The following is a 27789-nucleotide window of genomic DNA, read 5'->3' on the forward strand; positions in this document are numbered from 1 at the left end:
ACGGGAGTTCAACTGATGATGAGGAGATGGCCATGTTCACAAGAAAGATGAAGAGGCTGTTCAGGAAGAACGACAAATATTCCAAAAAGCCTTATAGAAAATTTGACAAGTATAAGGCTGACTCAAGTGACAGCAAATTCAAGAAGGATAGCTCAAAGCCCGTTACATGCTTTGAGTGCCATCAAGATGGCCATATTAAGTCAAACTGCCCCACGCTGAGGAAAGACAAGAAAAGTGGGAAGAAGGCAATGGTGGCTACTTGGAGTGACAGTGATGAATCTTCATCAACAGAAACTGAGGCCACCAAGTCAGCGAAGATATGCTTTATGGCTGACGAACTTGCTGAGCCATGCATTTCTGAGCATGCTGACCAATCTGATGAGTCAGATAATGAAGAGCAATCTAATGAGGTAATCTCACTCTCTCAACTCAGAAATGAAATGGGTAACGCCCTGAGTGATCTCTATACACTTGTTAAAAAGTGTAACAGGAAGATTAAAGCACTCAGCCGGCGCTGTGATGAAGTAGAAGAGGTCAAACTGAGTGACCTCAGATATCTTCTTCAGGACAACTCAGTTTTGCATGAAAATATGAAAACCATTCATGAGTCTGTCTCTGAAGTCCAGTCAGTTTCAAAGAAACTGAGGAAGGATGTCACAACCATTCAGAACCAATTAAAGGTTCCAAACAAAAACAATTTTCCGTTGAGAACTCAGTATCAAGGTACACAGTACCAAGGTACTCAGCAGAGACGAAATCCCCAGCGAAGAGTCCAATGTGACTTTTGTGGGAAGTTAGGACACACTACTAAAGTGTGCTGGCACGCTCAGCACTGGGGTGCTGACAAGTCAGTAAAAAATCCTAAACAGAAGGTCAGTTGTGACTTCTGTGGAAAGAATGGCCATACTGTCCATGTATGTCGCCATAAAATAAAATATGATGCTATACTTGTTGCACCTAACAAGTCAGGACCCAAAAAGAATTGGGTACCTAAAAGTAACTAGTTACAATGCAGGTAAGCCTGAGATGTACCGAGAAGTCAAAGATGTGGTATATTGACAGCGCATGCTCAAGGCATATGACGGGTGATGAAACTCAGTTCATCACGTTTGAACGTAAACGAGGAGGGAGTGTAAGTTTTGGAGACAACAAGAAGGGTAAGATAGTAGGCTCAGGAATCATCGGAGGTAACCCTACTATTGAATCTGTCTCCCTAGTCAGCGGACTCAAATATAACTTACTCAGCGTAGCTCAGCTATGTGACAATGGGAGAAAAGTTATATTTGATGCTACTGGATGTAAAATATATGAGGGAAAAACGAATGAGTTAATTTTAACTGCCCCTCGGATAGATAATGTCTTCATGCTGAACCTAGAAAAGAAGTTTTCTAACACTGTATGCTTAGTCACAAAGGAAGAAAATTCCTGGCTATGGCACAGGAGACTTGGTCATGTAAGCATGGACCTCCTGGCCAAATTAGCAAGAAAGCAATTGGTTGAGGGACTGCATGAACTTAAATTTCAAAAAGACCAACTATGCCACGCTTGCCAAGCTGGAAAACAAACCAAACAATCTTTTCATAGTAAAAACATTGTCTCAACTAAACGTCCGTTAGAGTTACTACACTTGGATCTCTTTGGTCCAGTCCAGCCGCTGAGTCTGGGTGGAAGAAGATTTTCCTTGGTCATTGTAGATGACTTCTCTCGGTATACGTGGGTTATCTTGCTGACCAGAAAGGATGAGACCTTTGAGACATTTTCAAACTTGGTTAGAAAAATTGAAAATGAAAAAGACCTAAAATTAGCTCATATCCGTAGTGATAACGGTGGAGAATTCAAAAACCAAAAGTTTGTTGAATTCTGTGAAGCCAGCGGCATTGACCACAATTTCTCTGCTCCTAGAACGCCTCAACAAAATGGGATTGTTGAAAGGAAGAACAGAACTCTGGTTGAGATTGCCAGGACAATGCTGGATGAGCATAGGCTTCCAAAGTATTTTTGGGGAGAAGCTGTTAACACAACATGCTATATTCTGAATAGGGCTCTAGTTAGACCTATACTTAAGAAAACCCCCTATGAACTTTGGAAAGGACGAAAGCCCAACATTGGATACTTTCGTGCCTTTGGCTGTAGATGTTTTATCTTAAATACCAAAGATAGCTTAGCCAAATTTGATTCAAAAGCTGATGAGGCTATCTTTCTAGGCTACTCAACAAACAGCAAAGCATACAGAGTTTTTAATAAGAGAACTCAAGTATTAGAAGAATCTATACATGTGCAATTCGATGAAACTGACCCTGCAGGAAGATACCAGCCGCTGATAGAAGATGAACCAAACTCAGCACCTGCTGATCAAGAACCAGCTACTGAGTCCTTCACAAAACGACTGACCAAGAGTAAGAGTGAACCTAAGATTACTTTCACTAACCCATCTACTTCTGCAGAGAATGTTGAAACACAAATAGAACAAGACACGAATCTACCCAAGGAGATAAGAGTCCCAAGAGGGCATTCAGAAAATGCAATTCTTGACTCAGCTGGAAATACGCTGATGACAAGGAATCAACTAAGGAAGTATCTCGGCAATGTAGCTTTCGTCTCAGTTCAGGAGCCGAAGAACTTTGCCGAAGCTGAGCATGACGAATTCTGGATGAATGCCATGCAAGAGGAACTCAACCAATTCAGGAGGAATAATGTATGGGAGCTAGTGCCACATCCAAGGAGCCAAAAGACCATTGGAACGAGATGGGTCTTCAGGAACAAGCTGGATGAACAAGGAAACGTAGTCAGAAACAAGGCAAGACTTGTAGCTCAGGGCTACAGTCAGCAAGAAGGTATTGACTACGGTGAGACCTTTGCCCCAGTGGCAAGGCTAGAAGCAATTAGGATTTTATGTGCATATGCATCTTATATGAATTTTAAACTGTTTCAAATGGATGTTAAAAGTGCATTTCTTAATGGAGTAATAAACGAGGAGGTCTATGTCAATCAGCCTCCGGGGTTTGAGGATTCTAAGTTCCCAAACCACGTTTACAAACTCAAAAAGGCTCTGTATGGTCTCAAGCAAGCACCACGTGCTTGGTATGAGAGGCTGACCAACTTCTTACTGACTAGAAATTATGTCAGAGGTCAAGCTGATACAACCTTATTCATTAAGAGAAAGGGTAAAGATACCCTGCTGGCACAAATATATGTAGATGACATCATATTTGGTGCTACTAATGAATCTATGTGCAAGGAATTTAGCAAGTAAATGCAGACTGAATTCGAAATGTCAATGATGGGAGAACTCAACTTCTTCATTGGACTTCAAATTAAACAAGGAAAGAATGGCATATTCATCAGTCAAGCTAAATATGCCAAGGAGATATTGAAGAAATATGAACTAGAACATTGTAAGCCAATATCCACTCCTATGGGCACTGACACTGTCCTCTGTGCTGATGAGAATGGTAAGTCAGTAGACAGCAAGTTGTACCGAGGTATGATTGGCTCTTTACTTTACTTAACAGCAAGTAGGCCGGACATTCAGTTCCCAGTATGTTATTGTGCTAGATATCAGGCTAACCCTAAGGAATCCCATTACATAGCTGTAAAAAGGATCCTTAGATATTTGCAAAGCTCAGTAAATGCAGGTTTGTGGTATCCAAATACTCATGACTTTACACTCATTGGATACACTGACGCTGACTATGGACGGGACAAGCTCGAAAGAAAAAGTACCTCTGGAGGATGCCATTTCCTAGGAAGCTGTCTTGTATCTTGGTTCAGCAAGAAGCAGGCGTCAGTAGCCCTGTCCACAACTGAAGCTGAGTACATTGCTGCTGGAAGCTGTGTTGCTCAAGTCCTATGGATTAAGCAACAGCTTGAAGATTATGGTGTTCAAACAAAGACAATTGAAGTCAAATGCGACAACAAAAATGCAATTGACCTCTCAAAGAACCCAATTCAGCACAGCAGGATGAAGCATGTCAGCATAAGACATCACTTCATCAGAGATCATGTACTCAAGAAAGAAATTAAGCTGACTTATGTGCCAACAGATGAGCAGCTTGCTGATATCTTTACAAAGCCTCTAGCACGAGAGCAATTCAGCATACTGAGAGAAGCCATTGGTATGTTTAATCCACTGTCTTAAAATTCCTAAGTAAAAATGTGATATGATGCATGCTGAATGAGTGATACCATGCTGAGTGCCTAAAGATTTTCATTCAAAATCACATGCCCAGAAATAAATGCACACTGAGTGAGTTATCTCATGCCGAGTAGCTAATCTCTATAACTATCCGTTGAACAAAACTGACTACTCAAAATATGAAACGTTTATAACAACACACGCTGAGTAAAAGTAATCATTAGCATTTAATGCCACCACACGCGTAATGACATATGTACTGCGCATGCGCCGAATACGTCTTAAAGTGTCATAAATGTCAGGGGTTCTGCCGATTGGACAACCCAAGGGCAAAATCAACCTAAATTCACACGGAAACCTAAGTTAAAAAATCTATAAATAGTGGGTATTTCCCCACTACTTTCTCTCTACGCGTACTGAACTTTAGAAAGCTTCAGAATTTTCCTTAAGCACTTAAGAACTTCAGAACTTCAAAAATGTCCTATAGCAAAAATACCTTCTCTCCAACCCTCAAAACCACTAATCAGGCTGGTCCTTCAACTAGCATGATAAGAAGGATGATTAAGGTACACTCTTGGACCAAGAATCAAGAAGTACTAAGGAGCCGATACTTTCCTTCTGGTTTCGTCTCTTCTGAGAAACCATTCTGTGAATGGATCGAAAAGAACAAATGGAAAGGTCTCTTCTCTCTTTCCGGACAAACCTATCCCATGATAGTGAGAGAATTCTACTCCAACCTGCACGTTGATGCAGATGACTCTGACTACTTAGAGACCACAGTTAAAGGTCAAAAGATAGTGATAACTCCTGATTATCTAGCAACACTGCTAGATATACCAAACACAGGGATCCAGTTCAGGACAACAAAGGAGCCAATACCAAAAGCCATCGCAGAAAAGATGAAGGGGTTCTGTAAACCCAGAAACCACAAAGGAGAAGTTCCCAGCACCTGCATGGGCAAAAATCAGAAGATGGTCCACTTCATGCTGACCAGCTTCATCTTTCCTAAACTCAGCTCACCCTCATCCGCCTCCAACTTCGAACAATGTTTCATTTGGCATATGCTGACCAGCACTCCATTCAATCTTCCTGTCTTTTTGGTCGGAGCTTTTCAACGAAGTGGAAGGAAGCTCCGTTTGGGTTATCTCATCACAAAGATAATACAGGACAAGAATATAGAGACTATAGGTGAAATAAGTTCATCAGGAAATGTTATCACTGCAGGTCTGTTGAATGGACTATCACATAGTCAACCCTTGAAAGGATATGACGGAAATGGAAGCACCGAGAAGGAGGATATTATGGCTGAGATTGAGCAAGCCATTAGAGAAATGGAAAATCTAACAGATCTGGAGCAGTCTTCTGAAACTGCTCAATCTGATGAGGGTACAGAACCAACAAATGAACCTAAAATTGAGTATACTTCTACTGTGCCATCTGAGATTGCTCAAGCTGAGAAGGAGAAGAAAAAGGGAACCTGCTCGAAGGATATTCGTACTGTCCCAAGAAAAGTAAGGCTAATGCAAAGAAACAAGAAGAAAGCTGATCAGGAAATAGCTGAGTCAGCTCAGAAGAAAATGAGAACAGCAGGAGATATGGATAAGGAAGAAGAAACTGTTCTTGAGCCTAACATCACTCAAGAGGATTCTCCACAAAAACAAGCCTCTGTTCCTCAAAGTGAGAAACAAGCCAAAACCCCTGCTAGTCCAAAAGAAGCTCAAATCCCACCTCCAACTCAATACCAGAGCAACTCAGCACCTTAAGTCAACACACCCCATAGTCCTTATGCTACTCAAGGCACTCAGTGCGAGCCCAATCCTACCCAATTTGCACACCTAGGTGCTACTGAATCAGGACGGCATGTCATTGCCTCAGCTCACACTCTACTTAAAGAACAAGTTCATCCTCCACCAAACCATAACCAGTCCACTCAAGATCAGTCCTCTCATCCATCTGTAACTCACCAAATTCTGCGTGAAATCCATGACCTGATCAACCACTTCTCTTCGGTTCAGGCGCAGCAACCAACCCCAACTCAAATGACCAAAATGACCGAACTCATGTTGACTATGGTCAATCACATGAATTCTTTGGAGGGTCAAATTCGTCTGCTACAAGAACTCACCAAGTCCACTGCCCCTACCGGGAATTTGCCTACTGTTGATGCTAGCAAAATGGGGGAGAAAAGTGGCAATTCAGGAGAAGGAACTCAAAGTTAGAAGTTAGGGAAGAATTTAGAATATGAATGTCCTTTTATTTTTATTTTTATTCAAGCAATTTAATATGCCTAACTTCTTTTGTTATTCATTTTTTCAAATGCTAAGTATTATCTGAATGCATGCTGCGTAAAAATTAATGATTGAACCTGTCTAAACTAAACCATTGAACAAATAAATTACTCAGCGCTCTGTCACTATACATTATTTCCGCTGAATACTGAGTAAAATAGAATATGACCCATAAGCTGACCTATACCTGAAAACTGATCTTAGACTTATTCAATTAAACCTTAGAATGTTTAGAATAAAACTAAGTCAGTAGCTCAGCCCTGACGGGGGAGTTCACTTAATCAATGAGGTCAACTATCATGGGGGAGCTCAACGCTGAGTTCCTTGCTGATTAGTTTTGCCAACATCAAAATGGGGGAGTTTGTTGAAACACCTTTCCACAGGATTTTGATTTGACAAAATTAATTAAGTGAAATTAAATATTCTATAACACATTAAGTTTAAATGCTTTGATTTATTGTTACTAATGTGTTTGTTCAATGTTGAGTTTATAATTGTTATAAGACATAAAGATCATAAGGCCCAAGCCCTATATGGAAGTCAAAGCCCAAGTCAAACAAGCCCAAGATCACTCAGCCCGCGTATTTCAAAACGCTACCGTTGAGTATTGAAACGGAGCTCACCAATGAAGGATCGAGAAGATCCACGTAGACAACTTCGGTATGAAGCTGCTGAGCTGTCTCGACAAAACGTACAAGACAGCCGCTGACTACAAAGCAACTTCCAGACCAAGTATTTCCTCTGTTGGTAAAGAACAGAAGACGCAGGAAGCTGTCTGTTTGACATTACCCGATTTGGAGGAACATACTGCCACACTGACCGAAGAATAGAAGATGCTGGAATCTGATTTGCTAAGAGAACTGTTGAACAGACTGAGTGAAAGCGACATGAAGCTGTTTCCCTCCAACGGTTATTTCGAAATTCGAAATAACCAGAAGCTCTCACAGCTCTCTATAAATAGAGCATTCAGAATCCACATTCAACAGAGAACTTTGAACTAAAGCTGTTACGCTGACCAAACGTGTATAAAAGTTCTCCATCAAAAGAAAAGCAAATTCTTACACTACAAGCTTATTCATCTGTGTAAAAGTCTAGAGTGATTGATCCTCAATCATCTAAGGTGTTCTAGCAATTGTTGCTTAGGACAAATCTTAATCATTTCTAGGAATAGAAAGGAGAAGCTAAGTACTCGGTTTTAGTACTTAGTGAAGTAGAATAGAAGTGAGTAGAGGTATAGAGGAAGGTACTCTTGTTATACTTAGCTTCTGATTTGTAAAGGGTTTTCGAGTCTCTACCTTTAAAGAGCTCAGTAGTGAATTGGAAATCTCGGAACGTGTTCCGGGGACAGGACGTAGGCTTAGAAGAAGCCGAACCTGGATAACTCCGCTGAGTGAAGTATTTCTAACCCTTAACTCCTTAATATATTGCTTGCTTAAAACAAACTAAAACTGACCAAGTAAAAGAGGTCAAGCTGAGTTGTGCGCTACCAACGAGTTAGTTCAGGAATAGACTCTAAGTGTTATTTCCTGACCTAAGCAACGAAGCTGACCTAGTCACTAGTTGACTAAGCCAGTGTCTTGCTGATTGCTAAGTGCCGCTGTTACATAATCTTTTCTCAAAGGAAAGAAATCTGCCCTAATCATTTTAAAAAGGTAAAATAGTTCCTAACCCCCCCTTGGAACTATATTTGCAACCTTACAAGGGACCAACAGACACCTCTTCGGATTTCCCTTCGTCATTTATCACCTCCTCTGTTATTCCCTCTCCTAAGACGGACACATGCAATCCATTTCCCACATTTAACTTGTCTTCGGAACTCAAAAGCTCTTCCTTAAATTCATAGAATGATTCCACCACAAAGCTCTCCTCCATCCCAGATCCGATTGCGCTCACCCCATGACTAGGCGATGGATTGCGCTTAGGGGGAGGGCTTGCTAACGATGGGTCGACTATTTTCTTTTTATCAATCAGATCCTGGATCTCATGCTTTAGCCTCTCACAATTTTCAATGGTGTGCCCGTAGTTACTATGGAACTCGCAATACCCCCTGGTTATTATCCATGGTGTGGGTCCTGTCTTATTCTTGGGAGTAAGGGCTTTCAGCAACTCCTTTTTCTGCAATCGTTCGAAAACTTTTGCATAGGTCAGATCAAATTGGGCGAACTGCCTTTTCCCGATAGCGTTAAGTTCAAGCACTTTCACTGCGGTAGGTTCTATATTAGCACTTGGCCCTCCGGTACTATACCCCGACTTCGTCCATTTAGTATAAGCTCTTTTCGGCTCTCCATCCCCCCCAACTGTCAAAGCGTAGTCATACATCTGATTAAAATCGGTGAAAGGCATACACCGCAGCTCATTCCTAACATACGGTAAAGTATTACCGATTACCACCCGGATCTGATCCTGCTCCGACGGCTTCTGTTTCATAATTGTCGCCTTAGCTCTCCACCTACTCATAAAGTCGGACAAAGACTCCCCAGCCTGCTGCTTGGTGCTCTCTAGCTCCCTCAAAGTAACCTCAAACATAGTGTTGAAGCTATATTGGGCGATGAATGACTTCGCTAACTCCTTCCAATCCCTCTTTGTCACCAGCGGCAACGCATGAAACCACACGAGGGCATCCCCCTCCAGATAAGCACTGAACAACCCTAATATCTGTTCCTCGGTCAGAATTGTGTGCTTCACTGCTGCCACATATTGGTTCACATGGGCGGTAGGATCCCCAGTTCCATCAAACTTCTTCATAACAGGAAGCCGGAACTTCAAAGGCAAAGCAGTTGCCGACGAATAGTTCTTCAGATTATAAAAGTCTTGACCTCCAGAGTTTACCCCACGTAGATCGTGCACTTCCTGAGTGATGTGCTGCTTCCATCCCTCTTCCCTTTGCTTTCTCTTCCCCAAACTGCTTGTTACGCAATCCTGATAGTTATCTCCAAAACGGGGACCCGTGCTCACAATGTTCTCAGCTGGTTTACTGCTACTCTTGTTACTCTTAATTGCAAGCTCGTCCAGCTAGACTAAAATTGCGGTTAACTGATCGTTGAGGTTGTTTACCACTCTTTCTAACCTTGATATTCTCTCATCTGGCATAGACATACTGATCGAATACTGAGCTGATTCGGACAACGATGATTCGGACGTCACAACTGCTGATTTGGAACTGGCGATCCGTAACTGATCCAACTGCCCGACTAGTCGATTACTCTTGCGGAACCACAACCGCTTAATGATGAAGTCTGCGTGAACGGTGTCCATTAGTATGTATGCATGATTTTATATGCATGATTTGTGGTGTGTGTGTTCATTTATTTATGGATATATAAGATAAGAAGAACAAACGTCAGTCTAGTTACACGTATCACAGCATCTCTCTTCCACCCTTATTCCTCCACGCACTCGATGGTCCAAGTCTTTTTCCTAGGATTTTGGTTTGGGGCTCACATTGCGGTCCAGGGGACGCGTGATGCCGTCGATTATTGCGGAAAAGTATAACATTCATCATACAACACAGTTCGTTTTGACGCATCAGCGTTCAGTGACTAAGAACTCGACCAAGTTGGATTGTCTTTTCGGAATAACTCATTTTTTGTCCTTTCGCGAGACGCATTAGTTCGGGTTTTGACTCCCTTTGAGCGTATCTCGGTTTTTAGACGTGGTACGAGTTATTCTTCTAGTCCAATCGTTCGTTATTGACGATGACCCGTTCCTTTTTATTTGCGTGAGTTCGTGTCTCGATTTTTGGATTCCAACGGGATCTTTTGGATCTATCGAGAGACGCAGCCACGTGTTTATTTAGTGATGAAATCACTTTTGGATTTTATTTTAGGGAACGGACTCATCGCGTAACGCGTTTGTTCTTAGCGTCGAGGATCCGTTTGCTCATTTTAGCTACGTGAAAAGACGGCGAGTCTTATTTTGAGCGCACGGTAACCTTTCGGCTAGTAACAGTTCGTTGTTCTTCCCAATCCACGGGATATATCATCTTAGTGTGGTTATAGAAAATCAACGTTTCGTTGAATCGCATGCTTATTCAAAGCGAGGATATCACCGTTCTCTTTCCTTTAGGCACGACTTAAGCAAACACGTACATCGGGCCATATTTCTTGCAGTTTTGGTAACGGTCGAAATGATCGAGTCGTTAGTCAAAACCCACAGTCTCGTCCATATGGCGCAATTATATGGTTTGGCTTAATTCGGCTTCGAGATTTTAAACGGGGTATACACTCGTTCGAGGCACGTATTCAACGGCATTGGTTTATTTTCTTTAACTACGCTCGGGATTGACATATATCGTAAATTCAAAATGATTTTGGTCGTTTAGTTCATTTTTCGCTTTTCTTTTCTTAGTCGCTTCTGCGGATACGTCCATTTCTCTTAAGAACGACACAGGGCATAACGTAAAAGCTCGTCTTTTATTCGGAAGGGACGGGCTACTTATGCGAAAATTTTCACGTTACGACAGGGTCGTTCAAAACAGAAATGTTCTTCGTTTTGCTCATTTTAGCTACGTGAAAAGACGGCGAGTCTTATTTTGAGCGCACGGTAACCTTTCGGCTAGTAACAGTTCGTTGTTCTTCCCAATCCACGGGATATATCATCTTAGTGTGGTTATAGAAAATCAACGTTTCGTTGAATCGCATGCTTATTCAAAGCGAGGATATCACCGTTCTCTTTCCTTTAGGCACGACTTAAGCAAACACGTACATCGGGCCATATTTCTTGCAGTTTTGGTAACGGTCGAAATGATCGAGTCGTTAGTCAAAACCCACAGTCTCGTCCATATGGCGCAATTATATGGTTTGGCTTAATTCGGCTTCGAGATTTTAAACGGGGTATACACTCGTTCGAGGCACGTATTCAACGGCATTGGTTTATTTTCTTTAACTACGCTCGGGATTGACATATATCGTAAATTCAGAATGATTTTGGTCGTTTAGTTCATTTTTCGCTTTTCTTTTCTTAGTCGCTTCTGCGGATACGTCCATTTCTCTTAAGAACGACACAAGGCATAACGTAAAAGCTCGTCTTTTATTCGGAAGGGACGGGCTACTTATGCGAAAATTTTCACGTTACGACAGGGTCGTTCAAAACAGAAATGTTCTTCGTTTTGCTCATTTTAGCTACGTGAAAAGACGGCGAGTCTTATTTTGAGCGCACGGTAACCTTTCGGCTAGTAACAGTTCGTTGTTCTTCCCAATCCACGGGATATATCATCTTAGTGTGGTTATAGAAAATCAACGTTTCGTTGAATCGCATGCTTATTCAAAGCGAGGATATCACCGTTCTCTTTCCTTTAGGCACGACTTAAGCAAACACGTACATCGGGCCATATTTCTTGCAGTTTTGGTAACGGTCGAAATGATCGAGTCGTTAGTCAAAACCCACAGTCTCGTCCATATGGCGCAATTATATGGTTTGGCTTAATTCGGCTTCGAGATTTTAAACGGGGTATACACTCGTTCGAGGCACGTATTCAACGGCATTGGTTTATTTTCTTTAACTACGCTCGGGATTGACATATATCGTAAATTCAAAATGATTTTGGTCGTTTAGTTCATTTTTCGCTTTTCTTTTCTTAGTCGCTTCTGCGGATACGTCCATTTCTCTTAAGAACGACACAGGGCATAACGTAAAAGCTCGTCTTTTATTCGGAAGGGACGGGCTACTTATGCGAAAATTTTCACGTTACGACAGGGTCGTTCAAAACAGAAATGTTCTTCGTTTTCGTTTCGTTATGATCTCGTTTTATCCCAATTTATTTAAAAAATGTGAATAACGGCTACTGTTAATATAGTCTTTTGTATCAAAATGTAACTATCCTTAACACCAAACCGATGCATACTAATACGTGCTTACGTCGTAACGCATTTCCCGAACATGTGCCTTCGTCGGGACACAGAAAGGGACAAGGCGGGCCGCACATGTTCATTCATACGAGATGACTAAGTCGTCTTTAGTTTAAATCGTTTCGATGTTTTAGGGTAATTAGTATGTCGACTCAAGAGTATATACTAACGCATCATTTCATTTTCTTTACATACTTTAGGATTTAGACACGTATCATGGCGATTTGAAAACACGAACTGATTCATTTATCATGCCAAAAATAGTAACGGGTAATCCTATGGCAACTTCTAAGGCTACTATATGCTGACACGGCTGATCGCGGTACCTCACAGGACCGCACAAATTCGCCCCTAACGAATGGATGGGGACCCTTTGGCGCCTTACTGTAAGGGGGAACTTACACTAGCCTCTTTCGAGCGACGAATGGACTCTCCCTAGAGGTTTCGCGAAAATTACCCAAAAGGTTTGCAATAATGTACATGAATGCATACGAAAAGAAATAATACGATCCGTCCCCGTTAAGGGCTTAATACACGCCTTCCGGAATCAAATTTCTCGCTTCCCCAGCAGAGTCGCCACTTGTTAGACGAGGTGTCGCGGCCTAATCTCCCAGGCGGACCGGGGGGGTGGACAACCTCATGGCGACGTAAGCGGTGATTGGCGCCGAAAGCAACCAATCGTGGAATCAAGCTGCTCGGCAGGACTGGAGCTCGGAGATATGGAAGAGTCGCCACCCACGAATGGGAAAATGAACACCGATCCCTTGCGGGAGACCGGTGTGGGTTCGGGAAACTTAGGTACGAGCCGAGAAGGCTAGCTCCTTTCCGGAGAAAGGCTACTAGGCACCCCGACATCACCCAGTTATGAACCACCGGCCTCCTACTCAGCATGTTAGGCGATAACGGACTAATCGTATACTTCTTTAAGTTTAAAATTCATTTGAAACCTTTTCTTTCTCTTTTTAGAAACCGTTTTGAGCATATATTATTGAAAAGCCACATTAGTAAAGAATCACCCATTTACATCAGTTCAATATACATACAAAGAGAGGGGGGAAGAAAGAAGTGATTTAGTTACAACGTGATTTACATGTCGTGTTGCGTGTTAATTCTATGCTAACTTATTTCCCCAAAACGAATTTATTTACATGGTTCGCACTTTAATCGCCGTTGGAACGATTTAGGTGCGCTTTAAAACCCCGTCTGATGAAGTTCACCCGAATCGCCGTTGGAACGACTCGAGTGTTTGAAAACGTTGAGATAAAAACCTTTAATAAGAAAACGTGGTTAAACATACAAGTCAATTTTATTTTGTACAAATCCTTTAAGAAAACAATTCAAAACTCTATTATTCACAAAGAAACGATTTTAATTACAATGTTCGCTTAATCCGTCGTTGGAACGGACTAAGGTTTTAAAACGTGGTGTTTTGAGAAACGATTTGAAATGTCAAGAAAACTCAATTTATTTACATTAGGAACCTCTAAAAATTCATTAATTTAAATAATTAAATTGAAAACTCTTTTTGTGATTTATTTTCCCCTTTTCCTTAATGGATTCTCTACTAGTCATAATTACAATAATAAACATATTTAAACCAAAATTCACTCCCAAATAAAGCCCATTTGAAACATGGACCCCTAAATGGCCCAAAAGAACAAAGGAAATAATATAAGCATATATATATACATTTTAATCCAAAAAGGAAGCATGAAATAAAAGTTAATGAAAAGAGATTATATAATACATATATGAAAATACTAAATATAATACATTTATACTTTAAACATGTGAAAATAGTAAATAAAACTCATAGATAAGAAAATAACATTTATTCCCAAAATAGTTTTATTTAATAATAACTAATATAACCCAAATATCCCAAAACTATATATATACATAACTAATGTAATTTTAAATGTCAAAAATAATACATATTTATCCACTAATAAATCACTCCCAAAACCCCAAGTAAATATTCTTTTAAAATGAGATTAATTTTTTTCTCTGAAAGATGGGACGCGAAGGCAGGCCAGACATCCCAACTAGGTTGGCACCCCTGGCACAGCCGACAACCCTGATATTATTAAAAAAGGAGAAAAGAAAAGAGGATACAAGGGAAGAAGGTCAAGCAAAGGGAAAGAAAAAAGTAAAGACAAAACAAGAGATTACATAAAGCGGATATGTGCAACATTGCACAAGTCATCAAACAGAAATGACTGGCAGAAGGGAGGAGCCGAGTCCCACCAATGGTTGTTATCAGCCGATTGCCCAAAGGCTGCTAGCCGATCGGCCGCCTGATTTCCTTCCCTGTAAATGTGAGTAATCGTCCAATTCATTTCGGTAAGCCTGGCAAGGCACTTCAGCCACTCTCGTCTAACGTTCCACGGCACCTCTCTCTCCCTGTTACGGAGCAAATTCACTGCATAACTGGAATCAGACTCAATCCAAAGGCAACTCCAAGTCCTTTCCCACGCCTCCTTGACTGCATGGATGATAGCCTTCATTTCCGCCTCATGTGCTTGGGAGTTCTGGATAGGAAAAGCATAACTTCCAATAGCGAATCCTCTATAATTTTGAAACACTCCTCCGGCACCCGCATTACCATTGCGATCTGCTGCACCATCAGTGTTCACCTTGATCCACCCATACAATGGAGCGACCCACCTCACCGTCACAAAGTCCGGTTCAGGAGGAGGCCGAGCCCGGTCAGTTGCCATTCCATTGAATTCTAGGATAAAAAGCAGCAGGCGAGATTTCAGAATTTGGATTGAAGGAAGCTCACACTCAAAGATCGCTCGGTTGCGAGTGGTCCAGATGAACCAGCAGCAGGTGACCACAGAGTACCACCAACGCTTTCTCCTGCTTCTTCTGACACGGGCCGCACAAATATCAGCAAACAGATCAGCAAAGTCAAGTGAAAATCTGCAATCTATCTCATTCATATCAAAAACAAGTTTCCATATCTCCTTTGCAACCCTGCAAGTAGCGAACAAGTGACCAATATCCTCACCTGCCGCCTTACACAATTCACATCTCTGTGCAAGAGTAATTCCCCGTTCCTGAATCATGGACTAAACTACAATCCTTCCATGCATGAGTTTCCAGCAGATGGCCGCTCGACTAGGAGGAATGGAGGTGCTCCAAATCAGTTTGCTCCATTCAACAATATTCCCGTGACGTTGCTCAGCATAGAAATCTTTCACCGTTAGCTTTCCCGAGGGTGCCGGCATCCAGATGCAAATATCGCGCTCATCAATAGCTTCAGTTCCACGAATTGCCTCCTGAACACTACTCGAGAGAGAGTCCAGGTTAGTCCAGTTACCATTAACACGAAATTCATGAAGGGGCCTGAACATGCTAGCTTGTGATTTCCGTGGAATATTAATCTGGTCTGCAATCACCTGGTCATAAATGACTCTCATAGATGTCCAAATAGAAGAGTTTGATAAAAAACCTTTTCGGCAAACCAGATTGTTCAAGGAAACGGATGCGCAAAAGGGAGGCAACAAAGCTCCTTCCCTGAATTATTTCCCAGCAGAGCTTTGCAATCAGAGCCGTATTGAAGATTTTGAAATCTTTGATTCCTAGTCCTCCATGCGCAAGGTTCTGACAGCAAATCTTCCATGGCACAGTTATGAATTTCCTGCTGTCTTTATCCCCAGTCCACAAGAAGTTCCGAACCGCCTTGTTAATTTTGGCAATGAGATTCGCAGGCCATTTATACACTAGGAACGAATGCACAAGAGCTCCAGTCAGAGAGGCTTTTATTAAGGTCAGTCGACCTGCAAAGGAGAGACATTTACCGCGCCAGATACTGAATCTGCTAAGAAACCTGTCAACAAGCGGTTGTAAGAAGCAAGCTCTAGGCATTCCTTGAAACAACGGGACTCCGAGGTAGATCAATAGTAGCGAAGCTATTTTGATCCCAAGTATGTCTGAGAGCCGTATTTTCCGAGCAGGCGAAATGAAATTCCCAAAAATGACTTGAGATTTGTCCCAATTTACGGCCTGACCTGAATTAGCCTCATAGAAGCTGAAGATATCTTTGATGCAGTTCATATTTTTTACAGAGGCACGACAAATTATCATCATATCATCAGCAAATAGAAGGTGAGACGGGAAGGGGGAGCTTCCGGTGTATCTCATAGGATCAAGTCTTCCTTCACTAACGAGTTTGGAAACCCATCTTCCGAGGAAGTCTTCAGCAATTCCAAATAGCGTTGAGGAGAGAGGGTCTCCTTGACGAACCCCACATGAACATCTGAAGAAACCCTTAACACCTCCCCTTAAAGCAATAGAGATCCTGGCTGATCTCAGAACTTCAAGGATCCAATTTCTGAACCGCAGGGAGAAACCAAAGGCTTCAAGGACTGCCAATAAAAAATTCCAATCAAGAGTGTCAAAGGCCTTCCTGATATCAATTTTCAAGGCCATATTCCCCCCAAAACATTTCTTCTTGAGCATGTTCACCCCTTCAGATGCCGCGGCTATGCAATGGTGGATACTTCTTCCTGGCAAGAATCCAAATTGATTGTCAGATAGAATACGGGCTGCGATAGGAGCCAGCCTGGCAGAGAGGATCTTAGATATGATCTTGTAATTGAAATTACCCATAGCTACAGGACGGAATTGATGCAATTCGTTTGCCCCGTCGACTTTTGGAATGAGGGCAATGACGCTAGAATTCATCCCGGGGAGCATACAGCCAGAGTCAAAGAAACTAAGAACCATCCGGCACACATCTGAACCGACAATATCCCAAAAATGCTGATAGAAGACCCCACCAAATCCATCTGGACCAGGAGAGCTGTCTCTGTTCAACCCAAACACAGCGCTTCTTATTTCAGCCTCTGACGGTCTTTCAGTCAATCTAGCATATTCCACCTCAGTCACACTCTAGGGAATTACTGAGTTGACAGCCTCGTAGTCTACAAGCCTTACAGCACCAGTAAACAATGATTCAAATAGCTGACCACATGATCGGAAATGACAGACTCATCGCTGACCATCTCACCATTGATGAGAAGGCTATCCAGTGAAGGCTGGATCTTTTTTATTTTAGCCGATCTATGAAAGTAATTAGAGTTCCTGTCCCCAGCCTTTAGCCATTTTTCCCTGCTTTTGTCTCTGAGAAGAAGCTCCTGCCTGTAAAGCTGGAGATCAAGATCCTGTTGAGCAATCACTTCCTGCTCAGAGAGACTATCACTCCACCCATCTCGTGAGATGCTGGCCTGCACAGCTTCTAACCTTGACATAGCTTCTGCAATGTTAGTTTCAACTCTGCTAAAGACCTCCATGTTCCAGACTCGAAGCTTGGGCCGGAGCATTTTCAGCTTGTAGCAAAGCAGCTGTGCGGGAGGAAGCGAGATAGAGCAAGAGGACCAGTGATCAGAAATCAGCTCATGCAAAGAGCTATGGGTGGTCCACATTGAAAGGAACCTAAATCTTCCTTTTCTGGCAGGGCCCTTAAGACAAGACAAAGTGATCAGACTATGATCAGAATTGCTTCGAGGATGAACCAAGCAACTGACTCTATCCCAGTTATCCAAGAAGTCTTCGTTGACCAAGGCTCTATCTAATTTGCACTCAACATGATCATTTCCCATTCTCCCATTCGACCAAGTGAATTGCAGCCCTGTGCTTTCAACCTCAGTCAGATCGCCATTCCGAATGAAATCCCTAAAGTCTCTGCAGCTCCCTGCAGACGGGCTTCTGCCTGTTTTCTCATGCGCCCCAGTAACTGCATTAAAGTCCCCTATCACAAGTCTCCTGACACAGTCTCTAACTCCCAGAACCGAGTCCCAAAGATATCTTCTCCTGCTTGCGTTGTTATTGCCATAAACAAAGGTGATCTGGTAGTCTTCGGAGTTCAGACTGTATCTGACGGTGATGTGCTGCTCATGACTGACAATATTGCTACAACTATTACTGTTGTTAATTCTAGAAAAGAGCCAAATAGAATTATTCACATTCTGAGAGATTATTTGCAAACCAAGAGATGTCCAGAACACATCAGGAATCCTGTTAAAAACTACCATCGGTTTCGCTAAGCAAACCAAATCAGGTTGATTAGATCTGCAAAGGAGTTTAAGGGCACGTTGGGTTCCTTTGTTATAGACCCCCCTGCAGTTCCAGTACAAAATATTCATGTGTGTATATCAGGAGAGCTCACTCGCCCTTTCATGCGAGACTCATTTTTCCTTGCTTTAGATTTTTTCCGGTTTGTAATCCATTCACTGCCCTCAGCAGCAAAATCTTGCCCAAGATTAGCATCTCTGCTAGCTGATCTAATTGCATGCTTTGTCCATTCAGTAGATTCAGAAAGGAAATTTACCTCATGCGTCTTGTCACGCATTGTCTCTTCGAGTCTGTACCGTTGACTCCCTCACAGCAGTCGGCCCAGCTGTCATTCCCAGCCTTGTTCCTATTGAGGTCCGTTCCCTTGTCATCAGGCTTGCGGACAACCAATTGTAGTTGGTTACCAAAAGTGTTGTCTTCAGTAACAGGTTTTCTCAAGGATTCTGCAGGTTGAGGGCGATTTGCCTTATTGTCATCCACCTGGGTTTTCCTCCCAACTTTATGTCCCTGATACTTTCCGTGCTGCTGCTGAGGGATGGCGTCTGTTCTTTTGCGGCACTGATCAATCGAGTGGCCGATTGAGGAGCAATTGTTACAGAGGGTGGGGAGATATTCATATTCCAGATAAATCCAGTGTTTGTGATCATTCGTATCGATGCGCAGCTTATATTGAATATCACGAGTCAACTCCACATCGACGAGCACTCTAGCATAGTGTCCGAACTCGCCATTAACCGTGTTTTGATCAAAGCGCAGAGGAACCCCGACAGCCCTAGCAATATTGGCTATAATTCTTGTGTCCCAGAATTCCCAAGGCAGGTTGTAAAGTCTTACCCAGACCTGTGCAGAGGTGGACTTATGTTGATCCGGGTTGAAGCCAGGGGTCCAAGGGGTAATTCCTGGCTTCAGCGAAATTGCACCAAGCCCCCATATTGCTTGAAGAGCTTTGGCATCCGGCATTACAATTTGATAGAAGCCTTTGCCGAGTGATATCAATTTCCAATCCATATCCCTCTTCCATACCTGGTTCAATTTCAGCTTCAACTCAGCATGTTTCCAGGGCCTGTCACCCTTGCTCAATGTGATTCTCCCAATCACCGAGTGCTGGACTGATTTGATTCTCTCCTCGTAGAGTGCTTGTGGGATTTTGACAGCCATAAATCCTCCCTCCTCAGAGATAATCGGCTGGGATGGCGTCGGGATTGATGTTGCAGAAATAGTCTTTTTTAGAGCCGCCGCGAAGGAGGGTGGAGCAATGGACGAAGTCATCACAGGTTCAGAGACTCGGGAAGTGAAACGAGCAAAAGCCTCCCTTCCGAAGAGGTGAGCGATGGCGAACGGCGCATCGCCATCCGAAGAGGTCATCACTGTCGTGAATAAAAATGCTAGTATATGTGTAGTGATATTAAGCCTCTAAAATGAGATTAATTACCATTTAAGTAAAGGAAGAAGAAAAGAAAAGATATATATATACATATACTTATATTTAAAAATAAAATAAAAAATGATATACAAACATCCTAAATAATTATATATACCAAATGTCTAAAAAAATAATTTGAAAACATATATTACATAACTATACATATATATATATATATATATATATATATATATATATATATATAAAGGATCAAAAGCTCAAAAGTTAAGAAGGATGGACCAAAACAACATTTTTTACATTCCAGCAGATTTACCGACGGAAAATCCGTCGGTAAACAGCAATTAGTGACAGAAACGGAAAATTACAGAACTACTCCAACTGTTTCCAGATTTATTCAAAAGCTTTAAATTAAGTCTAATTCAATCGTTTTGGATTTCCGAACTCCCAAAAATGGATCATAGTCAATAACGGAAGTTCCTAAAACGACGTTTTTATTTTAAAACATTATTCGGAAATTCTTTTAAATTAAAACTTATAATTACAACGTTTTTAACACCCGAACTACCTTTTTATCGGATCACGGTTCGTATTGGGATATCAAAACGAGGTTTTTTATTTTAAAGCAAAACCGAATTTTATTCAACACGAGACGAAAATTAAATAAATATGCCAAATTAAATAAAACGTGATAAAATAAAAGAATAACTAAATAAATAAAAAACTATAACATAAAAATAAATAAAGGAAAGGAATAAATTAAATAAAATAAAAGAGTCTAGTCCTCGGATAATACCTTAAATTCGGTATCTGACAGACGAAGCCGATTGATTCCACGAGTCGTGATTTTTCGGTTTTTTGTGTTTTTTTAGTAAAAATTTAACTTTGGAAAATTTGGATTTTTTTGGGAAAAAAATATTTTCTCCAAAAAATTGACTTTCTCTCTCTAAAAATGTTTAGAGTGAGAAAGCATCAAAAATTCTCTCTCCCTCCTCCTTTTTTCAATGCATGGGGATCCGTGCCTTTTATAGGCAAACGGGTCCCCGGACAAATGGGCGACGCCCGAGTAAAATCGGGCGTCGCCCAAGGGGGTTGGGCGGCCGCCCAAAGCATGTTGGGCGGCCGCCCAACCTTGCGTTGGGCTACCGCCCAACATTGTGGGGCGGTCGCCCAACAGCGTTGGGCGAGCGCCCAACGCGAGGTTGGGCGTGCGCGCCCAACTGCCGTTGGGCGTCAGCCCGACGCGGTTGGGCGCTCGCCCAACAGCCGCCGGGGCGCGTCTCGCGCCGCCGGGCGTACACGCCCCCTGCGGCCGTCGAGCTCACGTTCCACGCCGTCGGGCGTCCACGCGTCGTGACCGCCGAACGTGTGTTCCGCGCTGCCAAGCTCGTGCATTGCTCGGACGTCGAGCGCGTGCTATTCCTGGTTGGATGCGTTTGTCCGACGGGCGTCGAGCGGGTGTCCGACTGTCGTCGAACGCGCGCCGGCCGCCGCTAAGTACTCGCACCATGCCGCTAAGCATTCGCGAGCCATCCAATCAACAACAGCGACCCACCGTAACTTATTTATTTTATTATTTTTTTTCAAAACTTCCGGAATCAATCGCTTCCACCGTCTTGTTTTCAGGTTTTCGTCACAGGTCCTCCGACTCGGTGTCTACAACCGTCTTTGGAACCGGCCATAACAACACTGCTTCAACCTTGGTTGGGTCCATGGAAACACCCTCCTCTATAATTATATGCCCCAAGTATTCAACCGTCAATCCCCCAAACTGACATCTTTTCCTATTTGCTACAAATTTTTGCTGCTTCAGGATCTCCAATAATTCTGCCAAATGACTTATATGTTGCTCCCAAGTTTTACTGAAAATTAGAATGTCGTCAAAGAACACAAGCACTGATTTTATTAAGAGAGGACGAAATATGTCATTCATAACTGCTTGAAACGTGGTTGGGGCGTTAGTTAAACCGAATGGCATCACGAGATATTCGTAATGCCCGTTATGAGTATGGAAAGCTGTTTTCTCAACATCACCTCGATTCATTTGAATTTGATGATATACCGACTTAAGATCGATCTTTGAAAAGTACTTTGCCCCTTGTAACTCATCTAAGAGCTCTTCTACTATTGGAATTGGGTACTTATCTGGAACAATTTGTTTGTTCAAGGCCCTGTAATCAACGCACAACCGCCATGATGCGTCTTTTTTCTTCACTAGCGAAACCGGGCTCGAATACGCGTTGTTACTATTCTGAATTATTCCATGCTCCAATATGTCTTCCACCTGTTTCTCGATTTCATCCTTGTGGTAATGTGGATAACAGTATGGTCGTACACACAGCGGCCCGCTTTCGGGGACTAAATTGATAGCATTGCAGACCTTCCTTGGGGGGGGGGGGGGGGGGCAGTCCCCTAGGCTCAGTGAAAACAATCTGAAACCTCCCAAGCAACCCTTCTAATTGCTTCAATTTTCTCCCATCCACAACTTCCTTTTTCACACAGTGCTTACCAATCCTCTCAGAGTTAATTTCCACCAAACCTGCACCCTTTTCCTCTAGCCAGACATGGAGTGATGCCGGTTCACGGCGTCTTGAATCCATCCCACTAATCTCAATTTGTTTTCCGTCTTTCCAGAATCTCATTTTCTTTAATTTCCAATCGTGATGGACCTCCCCCAACATTTTCAACTAGTCGATTCTGAGTATTAAATCTAAGTTCCTAATATCGAGCACAATAGCCTTAATTTTGCACTCGAAATCACCCATCACTATTTTAAGCTGCAGACAATGATGTGAAGTTCTCACTTGATACCCATCTCCCAATCTGATGACCAGTTTCTTCCCCTCTTCTTTCGGCAAGCCCAACGATTTCACCAGACGATGCGATATGAATTTGTGGGTAGCCCCACTATCCACCAAAAATGAAATTGGTATTCCCAAAATTATGCCCATGAACTTGAAAGTTTTTAAATCAGCCTCTTGGTAATCCTCCATTCCATTCCACTCTAAGGCTTGACACTCGCCATTCTCATCCATTCCGTTCCCGTCCTCCACAAATGTGGCCTCTGCAAAAACAATTTCCCCTTCCTCATTGACTTCTTCATCTTCAGCCAGGAGCAAGATTCTCAACTTCCCCTCACCATATCTATGTTGCGGAGAGTAAGGTTGTGCACACCAAAAACATAAGCCCTTTCTCTTCCTGTCATCCCATTCTTTTTGCGTGATGTGCTTTGTTCCTCTGTTCCTCAATATCATTGAGTTTTGCGTGACAGATGAGAGTGAAAAGGCTCTCGAATTCTCACTGCTTATCCCTGAATTAGGTTTGCTGTTTGACCTAGCCCATTAGATCCATCTCGGCCCAACCCAGTAGCCCTAGAATCATTAAACCCTCTCCAAGTGCTTGAGGTCACGTGACCTGCACCAGAACCTCTTTCCTTCATTCCAACGTGAAAATTTCCACCGACTCTCTTCTCTTTCGTGATGGTCGATTCTGCCGTCCGGGCTAACCTTATTGCCTCCAATCTTGTAGGAGGGTGATGCATCCTAATCTTGTTACGAATTTCCTCCTTCAAACCTTTAACGAAATATCCCACGTATTGTAATTCTGGTTGGTGAGGAACCAAGGAAGCAATTAATTCGAATTCTTCAATGAAGTCTGCTATGGATCCTTGCTGTTGAATACTTGCAAGTTCCTCATATGGATTAGGTATTTCCAAATGACCAAAACGCTGCAAAAACTCCCCTTTGAAAATTTCCCATGTAAAATTCGGATTTGATTCCCGAAGGAGGCTGAACCAGTTTATCACCGGTCCTTCCATACAAATTTCTGTGTTATCCAACCAAAACTCTTCTAGTGTACGGTTGATCCGGAAATACATCTCTGCTCTGGTGAGCCACCCTCGTGGGATGGCTCCATCGAACATAGGCAGTTTCACTCTTCTGCTGGCCAAGGATGGTTCAGCATTGGCTGTGTTGTTGCTGCACCTAATTCCAAGTGTCTCCTCGGAGGTCTTGGAGTGGGGTGTAGCCCTAGCATGAGATCTTCACCAGAACTTCCTTCCGTCTGCGTTGCACGAGCACCCTGCTCTCTTGATAGAATCATCATCACTCACCGTGTAACCTTCACTATGAAGTTACAAAATGACTACGCAGGGACACAATCCCCTCTCCTCCTGCCAACTGTAGGGCATTACCCAAAATAACAAAACACAATAATATCCCCTTCTCTCTCCTTTCCCCATTTATATAACTAACACTACTAAAGACAACACCACAATCTTACTCTAGGTAATTCATTTTCTACCCTTCCTTGAATAGACCCTTAACACTTTAGGCCCATTGGGCTCTGCCTCTTTGTTAACAATATGTTTAAGCTAAATGTGTAAAAATAGAAGGACTACATAGCTAAGGGCTGAATGTACACAAAAAAGAGAGTGTAGGGGCCTTAATTTTATTTTGAAAGAATTATATGTTGATTGAATTTGTGTAAGCGTTAGATCTGGAATTTAAAATAAAAAAAAAAGAAAAAGATAATTGGAGAGAAAATCATAAAAAGGAGAAAAGACTATTTCCTTGGCAGTGGAGTTACCACACAATTATTAAAATTTACCCTTATGATGGTCCTTTTCTTTCTCTCTGCCTCAAAAATTCAAATTCAAGGACCATTTATCTATTATTGTAAAGGTTAAATGGGTTAATAAGTTAATCCCATAGCTATAATTTTCCAGTTCTCTAAATTGAAAATGGATATAATAAAACCACAATGTTTATTGCTATCATTTAGCCTATTAATCATAGTTTCAAAGTCCATTTTTGTTAATAATGATAACAATCAAGAAAAACAAGTTCCATGTTATTTCATTTTCGGAGACTCCTTAGTTGATAATGGCAACAACAACAATCTTATCACTGAAACTAAAGTAAATTATCCACCCTATGGAATTGATTTTCCCGACGGTCCGACCGGAAGGTTCACCAACGGCAAAACCTCAGCTGATACAATTGGTATATTATTATTTGTTTAATTATTAGTATCATGGTCTTAATTAATTAATTAAGCAGGGGTGTTACATGAACTTTTGCAGGTGAGCTATTGGGTTTTAAAAAGTTAATTCCTTCGTTTTTAAAAGCTAATGGGTCTGAAATATTGGATGGTGTAAATTATGCATCGGGAGCTTCTGGAATCCTCTATGAAACTGGCAAACAAGCGGTAATTTTCTTAAATATATATAAGAACAAGTATCCCTTGTTTGCATTTAATTAAATGATAACATCAATTAGTAGTTTATTTTCCTTATTTGGAATAAAAAATTGGTGGAAAATATTCTAATACTCAATTGGAGTTACACTTGCCCCCTAAACTTTTTGTGATACCAAATGGTAAAATTGTACCCCAAAGCACCAAAGTTAACCCTAATATTCTAAGAGAAGCATAGATCTAGCATTAATCTAGAAAATGATGCATATTTAATCCTAGCATTTCCAAACAAGATCTATTTTAGCCGTACGTTATCGAAAATTAGAAAGAAATAGTTTAATTGGTATTTAATTGTCAACTTTAACCTTTCAAATATCAATGATATCTAAAGTATTTGCAATATTACTATCAAAATTACAAATTTTTGTTAAAATGCAAAAAAACTAAATCTGTTATATATAAATTAATCACAGTTTTTTTTTGTCAAACTATCTAAAATATTTATTGTATTATTAATATAATTAAAAAAAAACAACAAAAAATATACAAAATTGCTTCATTTTAGCGACAAACTTGTTTGGAAGATCCGATGTAACAGTTAACTAACAGTCAAACAATTTTTTCAAACTTTCTATAGCGTATGGCTAAAATTAATCTTGCTTGGAAACATTAGTATTAATTTTTCACAATTTCTATAGCGTATGGCTAAAAAATTTCACAATTTTTCACAATTAAACTTCGCTTGAAACATTAAGGTTAAATTTGTAAAAATTGACCCGACTAATTTGCCGTTGTTCAAACTCGTTATTTAATTTTCACTCTGGCACATATAAATTAACCCCAAAAAAAGTGAACATAGTTACAAATAAATGCCAAAATCATAAAATGTGTTTATCGACAAACTTGTTTTGAAGGTCTGATGTCGTAGTAAAATAGCGGTTCAAATTTATTGTCAAGTAATGGTAATGTTAAAGATAAATTTTTAATATTTAATACATTAGAGATAAATCTACATTAAATAAATTTGGAATTGGTGGTTGCAGGGTGATAATGTAGAGTTGACGAAGCAGTTGCAGAATCACCAAGTTACAGTGTCACGAATAATCGACCTTTTCAACAACAATGAAACAGCTGCTTTCGAGCATTTAAACAAATGCTTCTATTTGGTTGCCACTGGAAATAATGATTACATTAACAATTACTTCATGCCTGGCTACAATACAAGCACTTTGTACACTCCTTTTCAGTATGCTGGTCTTCTAATGGACCACTTTTCAGTGCAATTAAGGGTATGTTATATTTCACTGGATTCAATTTTCATTGGTTCGGGAGTATTACTCACCAAAGTGCTGTAAAATTTCTCTCTGTCCTACATATATATATATAATAAAATTGTGGGTTAATTTGAATTTCTCTAGCTATTACATGCGCTTGGAGCAAGGAAGGTGGGAGTGAATTCAGTGTCGAGCATAGGATGCACGCCTGTTTCAACAATCCTTTTTAGCAGAAAAAGCTCTATTTGTGTTGACAAGCTTAATTTTGCTGCCAATTTCTTCAACCAACGACTTGCTTTGCTTCTTTTTCGCTTAAATCTCGCCCTTCCTGGTGCCAAATTTCTTCAAATTGGCTCACTCGGATACGAACCTGCAACGTATATTCCGGGTAAATATACATGCAATAACTTAGTTTTCTTTTCGTGTGATCAAACGAGCACCAACGGTTCACCGACGGAAATTGATCCGTCTGCGAATGTCTTGTTGTGTGCTTCTCCATCTCGGTAGAGCTGTAATCGAGGTGCGTTTTGACATGCTCATGCTCGGCTCGTTAAAAATATTGACAGCTCGAACTCAATATTTTTTCGTGAGCAGCTCGCGAGCTTGTTAATGAGTTTGTCACGAGCAGCTCGTTGATATTGTTCATTAACTTCGCTCGTGAACAACCACTGCAAAAAACAACGTTTTTGTAGGGAAATGTTTCTCCTTAAAAGATTAATGTTTCGCCACTAAAAGCGTTTTGTGGCGAAAAATGTCCCGCCACATTATTGCCAGCGTTAGAGCATCATTAAAGAAAACTTTGGCGAAAACTAAAATTTCTGTAACACATGACTTTATAGTTTTGAAACCTAAGAACCTAAAATTTATATAAAAGTACGTTGTTTTACATTTCTTCCTACTATTGTTAAAATAATAATCGAACCAAGCTTTCTCATAATTAGTGTTCATAAACCTATAACTAAGCGTGCTCATTTGAGCTGATTTTTGTTATTCTCAAACTCGGCTCATTTATAAATTGAATGGGTCAGTTCATTTACAGCCCTACATGTCGGAGAGTAATTTGACTCTATTGGAGATATATTAGTGAGTGATATCCCTAAATAAAATCCTGATGAGTCTAATATTTGAAAATGCAGGTATAAATAATGTAACATTAAGCGGTTGCTGTGAGTTAAATGAGATCGGACTGTGCATCCCAAACAGACCAGTGTGCGAGAATAGGCGACTTGCAGTGTTCTGGGATGGATTCCATCCCACTGAATATGTTAATAAGTTTATTGGAACGGCAGCGTATCGTCTTATCAAGGCTACTATCTTAAAGTTTTGACCCTTATTTCCACTATTTTGTTTTGCTATTTTAACTTGTAAATAGGTTTGATTTAATTAATGAGACTTAGATTACTGCACAATTAGTTATACTTCAATTTACTTAATTCTAAAATTTTAATCCTCGATGTTGATTTAGGGTATGTTTGGTTCAGCTGTTAACTAATAGTTGTTGCGATTGATGTTAGCTGTTTCCAGTCGCAGTAAGCTGTTACTGTTAGCTGTTTATTATCAGATGTTTAATTACTAGTGTTTAGTAAAA

General features: G+C 41.1%; 1 protein-coding gene across 1 annotated transcript in view; it reads left to right on the plus strand.

Moving 5' to 3' along the window:
• LOC136233700 (uncharacterized) overlaps positions 1-27528 on the plus strand; it is a 65536-nt gene extending 38008 nt beyond the window's left edge. Inside the window, exons 8-13 of the mRNA XM_066023409.1 lie at positions 13317-13350; positions 24514-24734; positions 24815-24939; positions 25971-26216; positions 26346-26589; positions 27338-27528. Of these exons, the coding sequence (XP_065879481.1) occupies positions 13317-13350; positions 24514-24734; positions 24815-24939; positions 25971-26216; positions 26346-26589; positions 27338-27528 (1061 nt within the window). The remainder of the gene's footprint in view (positions 1-13316; positions 13351-24513; positions 24735-24814; positions 24940-25970; positions 26217-26345; positions 26590-27337) is intronic.
• Positions 27529-27789: the final 261 nt, after the last annotated feature.

Source organism: Euphorbia lathyris, chromosome 6, assembly GCF_963576675.1.
Source record: "Euphorbia lathyris chromosome 6, ddEupLath1.1, whole genome shotgun sequence".
NCBI lineage: Eukaryota > Viridiplantae > Streptophyta > Magnoliopsida > Malpighiales > Euphorbiaceae > Euphorbia > Euphorbia lathyris.